This window comes from Hipposideros armiger, unplaced genomic scaffold (assembly GCF_001890085.2).
Source record: "Hipposideros armiger isolate ML-2016 unplaced genomic scaffold, ASM189008v1 scaffold_256, whole genome shotgun sequence".
Taxonomy (NCBI): domain Eukaryota; kingdom Metazoa; phylum Chordata; class Mammalia; order Chiroptera; family Hipposideridae; genus Hipposideros; species Hipposideros armiger.
The window spans coordinates 169,869-181,439 of NW_017731606.1; the positions used below are offsets into that span (position 1 = coordinate 169,869).

General features: G+C 50.0%; 1 protein-coding gene across 1 annotated transcript in view; it reads left to right on the forward strand.

Moving 5' to 3' along the window:
• GALNT18 (polypeptide N-acetylgalactosaminyltransferase 18) overlaps positions 1–11,571 on the forward strand; it is a 351,048-nt gene that overhangs the window by 158,335 nt on the left and 181,142 nt on the right. The window contains exon 2 of the mRNA XM_019656209.1: positions 9,981–10,173. Coding sequence (XP_019511754.1) covers positions 9,981–10,173 — 193 coding nt within the window. The remainder of the gene's footprint in view (positions 1–9,980; positions 10,174–11,571) is intronic.

Here is an 11,571-nt window from a genome sequence, read left to right on the forward strand (position 1 = left end):
GGACTAGAAGGAGGCCTGTGTGTCCCAGTCACCTCTTCTGCCTGGTTCTCAGGGTGGGGCCCAGCTAGCAACCTCAGCATCCCCTGGGGACTTGTTAGAACTGTACACCCTCAGGCCACACACCAGACCTACTGAATCAGAAATCTGGGGGTGGGGTCCAGGGATGATCTGTGAATGTACAAGCCCACCGGGTGAGTCTGATTGATGCTTGCTAACATTTGGGAACCACTGCAGTACAGCATGCGGCTGCTCCTTTAAGACCAGAAGAAAGACATGAGAAACTGGCAGGCTTCCCTGAGAAGCTGAAAATGGAGAGAAAAGGGTTGAGCAATGTTGCAGAAGACAGGTACCCACTCTACCCCGCTAACTTCAGGCTGCTGGTTTCCCAGAGCAAGGGCTCCTGGGTAGCCCATCCCAGCACCTAGGAGGCACAGCTCTTGCAGGCTGGCATCTGACGTTGGTCTGGCCGCAGGCTGTCCTGTTGCCAAGGGCCGTTTTCCTTCCTCCCTGCTGAGCCCAGCTGTTCCCATCGGTGTGCGCGCTGTATCAGGAGAAGGATGCCGCGTTAGCATCAGCGGGGTTGCCCAGTTTGTTCATTCCAAGAAAACGTTGTGTAGAAACGCTGTGCTTTAAGTGTGAACAGTGAGGTGTATATTTAGAAGTCCAGGTGCTCAGCTCCATGCTGTCAGCTCTCGGGGGAAAAAAACAAAAATGATGGTATGTGCTTCAGAGTTCATTATATCTCCTAGGCAGAATTCTAGGTTTAAAGGGTTGTTTTAAAGCAGCACATAATGGCACCTATAAATCCTGGTTCCTAAGATACGGACATTTGTCACCCCCTAAAATGAGTTTTTCACATGTTCTTTATATTGGGTGGCTTGGAGCATAAAAACGTGGTCCTTTAATAGCAGCTTTCATTCTGCATAATTCCTAATCCAAGTCCATTTCCATTTCCGTGCGTGTGTGCGCACACTGAGCTCTGGCTGCCCCTACCTGCCCAGCCATCTCAGCCCTGAGCTCAGCCACGCCCAGGCCCAGCACCCACCCTGTGCAGATGGGGGAGGACAGGGCAGCCCCAGCCTGCACAGGAGTGGCTGTGGGATTCGTCTGGCTGCCAGAGGCCTTCATGGAGTATCTGGAGTGGGCTTGCAGAGTCAGGAATTCCTATTCCTTGCCTGCCATGTCAGCCCAGACAGAAATGACGGTGCTTCTCCCTAGACTCCTGACTTCGTCTCTAGTTCTCTGTTAGGACTTGCCGCCTTGCGGAATCCTAGCCCACCTGGCTGGGGCTGCCTTCCCTAACCCTTGCCAGCTCCTCCCGTGGAGCGGGGCCTGATTCCTCCATCCTTGGCTGTGCCCGGGGTCTTGTTTTCAGTGACTTGCACATCCAGAATCATAACTGCCTTTCGTCCTTCTTGGCTTGGGCTGACTTAGGTCCCCCCGTGGCCCTCGCCAGGTGGGCTGGGGCTGTGTCCCAGGAGGCCGATACCAGAAGCTCAGAGTGGGTGCTCAGTGGAATGAGGCAGCATCCTGAAGGCGGAGGCTCTTGACCAGCAGACATGTCCCAGACACTTCTCTTGAGCTTGCTAGATGGCAGGCATGGCTCTGAGAGCTTGACATGGAGTCACAGACTGAGACACAGAGCAGCCAGGATCCAGTCTGGGTTACTGCTACACCAGGGGTTGGCAAGCTGCAGCCCCCAGGGCCAACCCTGACCTGCAGCCAGCTTTAGAAATTGTTTTCTTGGAATATGGCCACACCCACTCATTTACATATAGCAGTGTCCCCTTCCCCTTGGTTTCACTTTCCATGGTCTCAGTTACCCATGGTCAACTGAGGTCCAAAAACTCTAAATGGAAAATTCCAAAAAAAAACAATTCATACGTTTTAAATTGCGCGCTGTTCTGCTTAACGATGACATCGTGTGTCATCCTGCCTTGTCCCACCCGGGATGTGAATCATCCCTCTGTCCCGCACATCCACGCTGTAGGCACCCCTTGCCCTTTAGTCACTTAGGAGCCGCCTCGGCTACCAGATTGATTGTTGCAGTATTGCAGCACTCATGTTCAGGTCACCCTTATTTTATTTAATAATGGCCCCAAAGCCATTCTCATAACTTGTATTACAGTGTATTGTTATAATTGTTCTATTTTATTATTACGTATTGTTTGTAATCTCTATTGTGCCTAATTTCTAAATTAAACTTCATCATAGGTATGTATGTAGGAAAACACAGTATCTATAAGGTGAAATCACTATCTGTGGTTTCAGGCATCCACTGGGGGCCTTGGAACATGTCTGCCGCAGATGAGGGGGGCTACTGCATTCTCTGTGGCTGTTTTCTCCATACAAAGGCAGAGTTCAGTGGTTGCAACTAAGACCATGTGACCTGAAAGCCTAAAATAGTCACAACTGGGCCTTTACAGAGAAAAGTTTGCCAATCCCTGTGTTACATCGTACAGCCGCTCATGACTCCCATGAGTTTGATCGCAGATTATTCTGTGATGTGCCAGTGTGCATTTTTCTGGGGAGCGGTCACAGTTTTCATCAGATTCTCAGATGAGAACCCCCTGAAAACAGTAGAACTGCAACTTTAGGGAGTTTGGAAAGCCAGAGTCTGGGGTAGCCAAATGCTGGCCCCCAGTCCAAAACACAGCAGCAGGCGGCAGGGACAGAGGTCAGGAGCTAGTGGGAAACTGGGACGGTTCATCGGAGCTAGTGGGGAAGAAACAGAGAGAGAGGCGGGAGGGCAACTGTCACAGAACCTGCCTTGTACTATCTGGGGCTGTCCTTTGTCATTCACTAGCTGGCATATAAGGGAGACAGGGCCAGCGTGGCTTCAAGGTCAGGAATGAGCTCCCTCGATAGCTGACGGCCACCTGATGCCCTCATGCACACCTGCTTCTTTGGAGAACTTAGCTGGCAGCCCTGTGCTGCTTGTACTGGGTGTGTTCCCCTATTCAGTCTCAGTGGCATGTCAAGGATGAGAGTGCGGCTGTGCTGAGAGCAGTGCTGGAGCATGGGCGGCTCTCAACAAATGTTAACTCTTGTTCCTTTGCCTCACTACAACCCTGAGAGCCAAGTACGAGTATTAGAACCATCTTTTCATCGATACCAAAACCCACAGTGATCGCACTCGTACTGGAGTAGATAGAGAAAGGACCCTCCAACCATGTGCAAGTCCTAACCTCTGGAACCTTCCATGACAACGGGGAATTAAGGTTGCAGATGGGATTCAGGTTGTTTATCAGCTGACCTTAAACTAAAGAGATTGCCCTGGATTACCCAGGTGGGTCCCGGACTTTCACAGTGTCCTTAAAAGTAGAAGAGGGCGTCAGAAGAAGTCAGAGTAATGCCAAGTGAAAAGGACTCAACCCACTGTTGTTGGCATTGACCGTGGATAAGAAAGCTATGAGCCAAGGAATGCAGGTGGCCCCTAGAAGCTGCAGAGGAGGACTCAAGGACTCAAGGATCCAAGGAAATGGACCCTCCTCTAGAACATGCAGAAAAGAACACAGCCCTGCCAACACCTTGATTTTAGCTCAGGGAGACCCTGTCAGACCCCTGACCTCCAGAACGGCAAGAGAATAAATTTGTATTGTCTTAAGCCACTAAATGTATGGTTATTTGTTACAGCAGCAACAAGAAATGAATCCCCTTACCCGGATTTTGATAGCTTGCTAAGAAATGTACTGACATCCACCCTGCTCACTTAATCTTTGTGATGAGCTAGAGGTAACTATGACTACTCCATTAAACAAGTTAGACAGATGAGCAAGCTGAGGTTCAGAGAGGTTAAGGAACTTGATGAAGGTCACACAGCTGGTCAAGGGCAGAGCTGACTGCAGAGCCCCCACAGCAGGCTGTCCTGTGCAGAGCAGGCCCTGGGCCTGCCTTGTAACAAAGCTTTCTGAGGAAGCCTCCGTTCTTCCCCCGAATGCTCCTCAGGCGCCGGAGGGAGCTCTCCCGGATTTGCCTTTGCCATGAGAATCAAGTCATCGTGCAGGGGATTTTAATGGTGTTGGACCTGTGACTGTCAGGGCTCCTTTTTTCCGCTTAGCTCCAAGCCCTTTCCTGTCAGGTTCCACTCCTTTCTCTTAGCAGCTCTGAGGATTCCAGGAAGAGAAAGCGTGATTGTGGGGGCTGCTGGCAAAAGACCTTCTGCTCATGGCCTAACGTGCCTTGAGAAGCAGAGACGAGGGGAGACCCTCAGCTCAACACAGTACTTTGTTTCCTTATTATGAGGGCTCTTAGAACATCTCAGGGTGTTATAAAAATCTGAAAATTTTCCCTTGGGAGCAGAACTACACGTGGAGTCATAACATCTTGCTTTGCTACATATAAGAAAAATATCTTGATGATGTACAGTCCTCCTTTCTCTCCCACATAAAACCCAGACACTGGTTCCCTCATGCAAAAGAGAAACGGAGGCCTAGGGAGTAGGGGGTTTGCCAGTGTTGGAGGAGAGCGTCAGCTGAGGCCTCCTGCCTCTCCGGCCAGCCTGCTTCCCACAGGCTCTCAGTGCCTCACACTGGCTGGGACCAGGCACAGAGGCTGGGATATGGCCCCTGAGCTGGGTGTTGGAAGAGGAAGAAGGGGAGACACAGCAGAAGGTGACCAGGCTGGCCTGCTGTTCCAGTGGCATCCCTCCCTGAGCGGGCTATGAACCCCAGCTCATTGGCCGTGCTCAGAGGAACAGGCCTTGATGCCCTGCAAACGCAGCCTGAGCTTCTCAGTGGAGGCCCAAGCATCAGGCTCTTCAGTGGGGATAACAGTGACTTCTTATCAACAGATAGCCAATCGGCAGGAGTTTACTGAAAGTGACAATAGAAATGTTCATTTCGGAATATTCAAGAAGCCCTTTTCTTTTTGACCCAAAATGAAACATGCAACAAGGCATCTCAAGAGTGGAAGAAAGTTTTGTAAAAATCATTGACCTGTACATTTGAAAAAGGTGAATACACCCAGTAAAGCTGCTTAAAAAAATAAAATGAGTGAGAGAAAAGGAAACACCCTTTAAGAATTCTTAGCTGGGATATTCAGCAACGCTCGCTCCATATTTAATGCTTAGCCCTCATCCTGCCAAGCTGACGTCATAGCCACTCTCCATTGCAGCCGGGCCTTCTGTCCCCATTTCACAGGTGAAGAAAATGGAGGCCTGAAGGCACTGCGGGTCTTGTCCAGAGAGAGCAGATAGCAGACCCAGGAGTGGGGAGAGAAGGGGTCCCCAGAATGCTCTGGGAGAGGGACCCGGAGACAGGCTCATCTGTGCCTGGTCCCTGGATGAACTGTAGACACGGCCCTGGTTTCTCCCTGCCTCCTCATTCCTGGGTTCTGGGTCTTATCACCAAACACCCAAAACTTCCGCTTTGAGCCTGGCCTGAGGGAAGAAACAGAAATCGCAGTGGCTATAGGACTGACAGCAGAGCAGGAGCTAGGGCCCCTCTCCACCACCCCACCAACCTCCCCCTGAAGACTTTTTAGCTGTCCCTTCTGCCTGAAAGAAGGAAACTGAGTAAAACCACAAGAAACAAGAAGGCTCTACCGCTTTCCTGGGAAAATATCCCTAAAGGGACCCAAACCGAGGCCCTAGAAGCAGAGCTGCCACTTCCAATAAGCTCACAGTCCAGCTTGGGCAGTGGGCAAGGGGGCACTCGGGGATGTGAGCTGTGTCCCAGGTGGCTCTGGGATGTGCTGCCTACCCTTCAAGGTGGAAACCCCAAACCACTTTGACCTTCATCAGTAGCCAGGCAATGTGACCCCTTCTATTGCTATTTTAGGATTCATCCTAAAATCCAAGGAGCAGAGATGTGTGCTGGCTTCTTGCTTGGGGAGAGGTCTGGGCCGCAGCCTCTCCTGCAGCAACTCCAAAAGCCACCAGCACCTCAGAGCTGTCACTAAAGTGCATGGCAGGAGCTGGCCACATGGCTCAGCTTCAAAAGATGGGGATCCCCAGGAACGTGGTCCTGAGCAGACAGGCAGTCAGCAGTGGACAGGGTGGCAGCATTTCAATGTCTGTTTCACTCCAAAACCCATTTCCTTTCTGCTCCATCGTGCAGTCTCAGCACCACCAAGACCCAGAGCAGATGCAGCTGGGTGAGCCCCCATGTGGGCCGCTCACTGAAGCAGCCACCTTCACGCAGGTATCCTTCCTGCTTTCAGCATCAGTGGCGTCAGGAGCCTCGAAAGCCTTGACAGGGTGTCCGTGTGGTTTTCCATCAGGCCTGACTGAGGAGCCTGTGCCCAGTGCTCAGAGCTGCAGGTTCGGTATATGGTTGCTCAGAGCATCACAAGCCGCTTTCCTGCCCCACCTTCCTCCTGTCTTCATGAATCAGCATGGAGGCGGTCAGGACATGGATCTGTAATTCTCAGCTCTCATTAGTGGGCTGCGTGTCAGGCATGGTGGGCATTTCTCTGAGATCACATTGTGGCACTTTCTGGATGCCCCATGTAATCATTGGCAGAACCTTCTGGAAACCAGGTCGTGCACAATGAGGGGTGGTATGACAGCCTCCCTGCTGTCCTCAGAACCTGCCCAGTGCTCTGACTTAGCTAGGGGCTGAGTTCACTGTTCCCTGTTCAATGTCTTCCATGAATGAACTCTTCCTAGGGAAACCCTCAGCCCCCTGGATATACACATCTCTCAAGTCACCCCTCAGTTGGTCAGGCATGCCCTAGTAGGTCTGAACCCTGACAGGGGGCCACCACAGCCAGAGTCTGCTCCTGGGAGGTGCCTCATCCCTGGGTGAGAGACATCCATGAGTTTGGCCCATCACCAGATATGTCCAGACACCCCTGGGCCCCTGCAGAGGACCCAGCCTAGGCACTTCCCTTTTTGTCACCTCAACATGTCAAAGGTCCTCCTTTGCTGACAATCAAGTAGGTCTGATTTCTTGCTGGAGAGAGAAGGGAGTTGGTCTAGGACTGGTTAAAGGTAGGCCACTTGTCTGTGGACATGGAGACCCTTCACCTGGGGACCAGACAGCAGCAGCGTCTTCCAGAGCCGGAACCTTATGGCAGGGCCATGTTCCCTATCTGAACTCAAGAGATGTTGGTGGAAGAGCTTCCAGGGGGAACTGTGGAGCTTCGTGGGTCCTCAGCCACTAACGGTTATTGAGCTAACATGTATTATGTGCCAGACGCCATGCTAAGCTCTTACAGGGACCATCTCTTAAATATGCACAAATGGTCTATGAAGAAGGCACTATTATTATCAAGCCCATTTTCCAGGTGAGAAAACTAAGGCATGGGATAAGCTAGACCAAACTGGTAAATGGTAGAGCTGGAGTAACCCCCACCCTGCCCCCGCCCTGATTCTGGCTCTACAGCCAGTGCTCTTAACCAGTCCTTTGGAAAGGAAAGAAAAACAGATGGAGTTAGTAAAGACAAGGCCTTCTTACCTAAGAGATGTCAAATGTAAGGTGTAGAGTAGGGGGACAGCACACTTAAAGGGCCAGATAGGAAGTAATTTCTACTTTTCAGGTCACGTGGTCTTTGGTGCACTTACTCAACTCTGCCCTTATAGCTCTAACACAGTCATAGATAATATGTAAGCAAATGGAGTGGACTGTGCTCCTATAAAGCTTTATTTACAAAATAGATGGTGGGCCAGATTTGGCCCTCAGACCATAGCGTGCCATTCATGGTAGAGGAATGAATGCGGGGTTTGGGGGAAGTCAGACCTTTCTTTGATGCCCCTGACAGCTGAGTGCCCTTGGGTTAGTCTTGTAACCTTTTTATCTTTGGCTTCCTCAGGTCTAATACTAACCACTATAGGGTACTTATCTAATTATTTTAAAGTAATGTATTGAGTTCCTCATAAGAGCTGCATACTGTGCTAAGAGCCAAGATACCGCAGGGAACAAGGCAGATGTCGTCTTGCCCTCATGGAGTCCACACTCAGGAGCACGACGGAGATAACCTTAGATAAGACATCAGCCAGCACAGTGCTTGTCTCTGGGAAGGAATTCAGCAAAGAGCGCTTCCTTCCTGCTGTCATGCCCTTCACTCATCATTCAGGACCCACAGCTTTCAAGCTGTCATTCGTACCTATACTGAGTAAAAAGGCAGAAGCATGTAGCGGAACCCAGGACTTTCACATGTTTAATGTATTATTATGCAATACAGGCCTAATCATGAATCATAATTTTTTCATTAACTGATCTCATTTTACTTGGTAATATCCATTTAGATATGTGAGAACAGTAAAACTCCATCCCTGTTCAATATTATATGATTCAGTTTGTTCACTGATTTAGATTTTTACTACCATCCATTTGAAATGAATGAGTCATACATCTTTTTAAAGATAACATGGATCTTTAAGATCATGAAGCCCTGTACTTCCCTTCAGATATGCCCAGTAGGGGAGAACTGGGGCACCCTGAGCTCTGGGATGGAGCTATGAGCAGCCACCACTCTACTGAAAGCCTTGGCTTGTCATAGAAATGCAGGCATAGCTTACATTTACTCCTTAGTGTATCCTCATCTGCTTAATGTATCTGAGTTTCCTCTCATATCTTTAAGGCTAATTGGTAACCAGGGTGATATACCCAACCTTGAAGACCCTGAAACCCTAGCCCCTTACCTGTCTCCAGCCTGTACCTTTCAGTTATCTGGCATAGATGTGTCATGCACCTACTGGCTCCATACAGACAGCTGAGGGGACATTGGCAAGTGTCCCGAGCCTGACGCTCCTGTTCCTGACCCGCTTCTGCTTCCTTCTGGTTTGTCTACCCCAGGTCCTGGCTCCATCGCTGGTATTACACTTATAAGCATGGAAGACACTTGTCTAGTGTGCTTGGCCTTTCTGTCCAATTGCTCTGATTTCTGACCTCGGATGATTTACCTGACTACCTGTCCCTGGGAATGACTTTCAAGGTCCTGACCCATCAGCCTATGTCCTGGCCAGAACTTCCTGTTACCCCCATAAAAAAGAGGGATTTAAATGACCTGCCAGCCTTCCCTTGCAATAGCAACCCTAATTACCAGTTATTGTTCACTTATTCTGAGACATATGCTGATCTAAGTGCTTTCTATACATTATCTTACATAATCCTCACAGACCTGGGGGTGGGTGAGTTGGTATTATTCCCGCATTACAGGTGGGGACTCAAGGTGTAGAGAGGCTGAGTGCATGCTTGTGGTCATGTAGCCAGTGACTGGCAGAGCAGGGGTTTATCTGAATCCATATCTCTGTGAATCCAAAGCCTCTGCTCTTATGGGTAATAATGCGCCCCTCCATGTTCTTGGCAAGTTCCAGGGAAACCCTGAACTCTTCTTGACTCAATGTGGGAACTGCCCTCACAAGGTCTCCCAGGGGTCCCGTGGTCAGTGCCCGGAGTGTGGGGGGCACTGGGCATGGTTTGGCCATCTCCTGTGTCACTGGGCAGAGTCTGGAAGCAGCAGGAAGCAGCCTAGTCAGGGATGGGGGGCGGGTCCTTGCAGCCAGGTGAATGTCATGTGGTGGGGTCAGGCAACTCACAGCAGGACCGGACGAGAGGGAGGTGGGTTGGCCAGAACTGGGGAGGGGAGCAGACCCCCAGCTAGGGGACCTGGCAGGGAGTGGGGGTACAGTCTGGGGAAAGAGAAGCAGTAACCCCATTTGAGAGCTGGGGCCAACACCTCTGGTAGGGAAGCGGACTGGGAAAGGAACGGGTTCCAATGAAGCCATGGGGTGTCAGGGTCATCAGAGTCATCATCCATCAGCTTCTCAGCAGAGCCTGGTGGGTGTATTTCTATATCCCTTGTGTCTAGTGGTTGTAGGATAGATGGATGGATGGATGGATGGATGGATGGATGGATGGATGGATGGATGAGTTTGGGGAAGCATGAAGATTTCAGTCTCCCCTTCTCCCAGCCCCCAAGGATAGGGCTAAGATTGTTTTACCCAGAGTGATGATGAAGAAGGGAAAGGGGTTGTCATGACATATGCAGGGGTGCACTCTGACCCACTGTCTCCTTATCCCTTCTTTCTCCAGAGGCTCCTGCCAAGCCTGAGGAGGCCGAGGCTGAGCCATTCACGGACTCCTCTCTGTTTGCACACTGGGGCCAGGAGCTCAGCCCTGAAGGCCGGCGTGTGGCCCTGAAGCAGTTCCAGTACTACGGCTACAACGCCTACCTCAGTGACCGCCTGCCCCTCGACCGGCCCCTGCCTGACCTCAGACCCAGTGGGTGAGCAGAGTCAGTGGCTGGGCCCTTGTTGACCTGTCGTCGGGGAGATGGAGGCACCCCAGTGCTGGGAACAGAGCCAGGCCTGGACATTTGGACCACTGGGTCCCTTCCTGGCTTGAGCCCAGGTCCGTCCCCTTGGCCAGCACTGGGCAGTCATCCTGCTCCTCTCCTCCCTCAGCCTCAGTTTCTCATTTGCTGAGCAGGGGAAGTCTTGCTTTCATTTGAGATTTTGAGGATTAATAACCTAATTTACTCCTAAGGGCACTAGAATCATCTGTCATTCTTGTTAATCAGTCACTTTAACCCAATTAGTTGCATTTTAATGTACAATTATTTTTCTTTCTGTGAATTAGTTTTTTAAAGTACATCCATCTTCCGGGGTTCACAAGTCATTACACCTGACAGAAAAGTCTGTATTGGCTTCTCTCTTTGTTACAGAAGATGTTCCTTTAAGGCTCAGCTACAATTTTTATTACTCCTAATTGTTAAAAATGTGAGCACATATCACAGCTGAGAAAATCTCATTAACTTCTGTGAGCTCCCCACACACCTTCTTTTCCCCTCTTTCGCCTTATTGTTAACATTTTCTTAAAGCTGCAAACCACAGTGAGCTTGTATCTGGAGTTGCTGCTGGGTTTGGAGCTATTTTCTTTGGGGGAGGAGAGTTCAGTTTAGTTTTGTAGACATTTATTGAGCACCTGCTATGTGCTGTATAATTGGGTATGTTTTTTCCTGGCCCTGGGAAAATCTAGCTGGGCTGTAGGGATGAAAGAGCAGCTGAGGATCTACCAGGGGAGAGGAAAGTATATGTTCATTTAAAGGATGTGTATTGAGCACCTACTGTGTGCCAGCATAGTCTAGGCACAGGGTGAGGGCAATGAACAAAACAGACAGGAATTCTTGTGCTGCCCTCATGGAGCTTGCATTCTAGTTGGGTGGGGACACATAATAAACAAAACTTAGAAGTCAGTCAACTGTATAGTATGTTAGATGGTAGTAAGAGCTATGGAGAAGTATAAAGTGAGAGAGGGAGGTAGGGACAGTGTGGAATAGGAGAAGGGGTTGACTTTTTAATGAGGTGGTCAGAGAAGGCCTCACTGAGAAGGTGACATTTGAGCAAAGGCCTAGAGATGAGGAAGCAAGTCACATGGATACCTGTGGGAAAAAGCTTTCTGGGCAGAGAGACCAGCAAGTGCAAAGGTCCTGAGGTAGAAATGTATTTGGCATGTTTGAAGAAGTGGGAGGAAACTCATGTGGCTGGAACAGGGCAAGCAAGAAGGCAGTAGTTGGAGATGAGGTCAGACAGGCAAGAGGAAGCAAATCAAGTAGGGTGATGGTTCTCAAACTCGGCTGCCCATTTCATTTAGTTCATCCAGGAGCTTTAAAATAATCCTGATG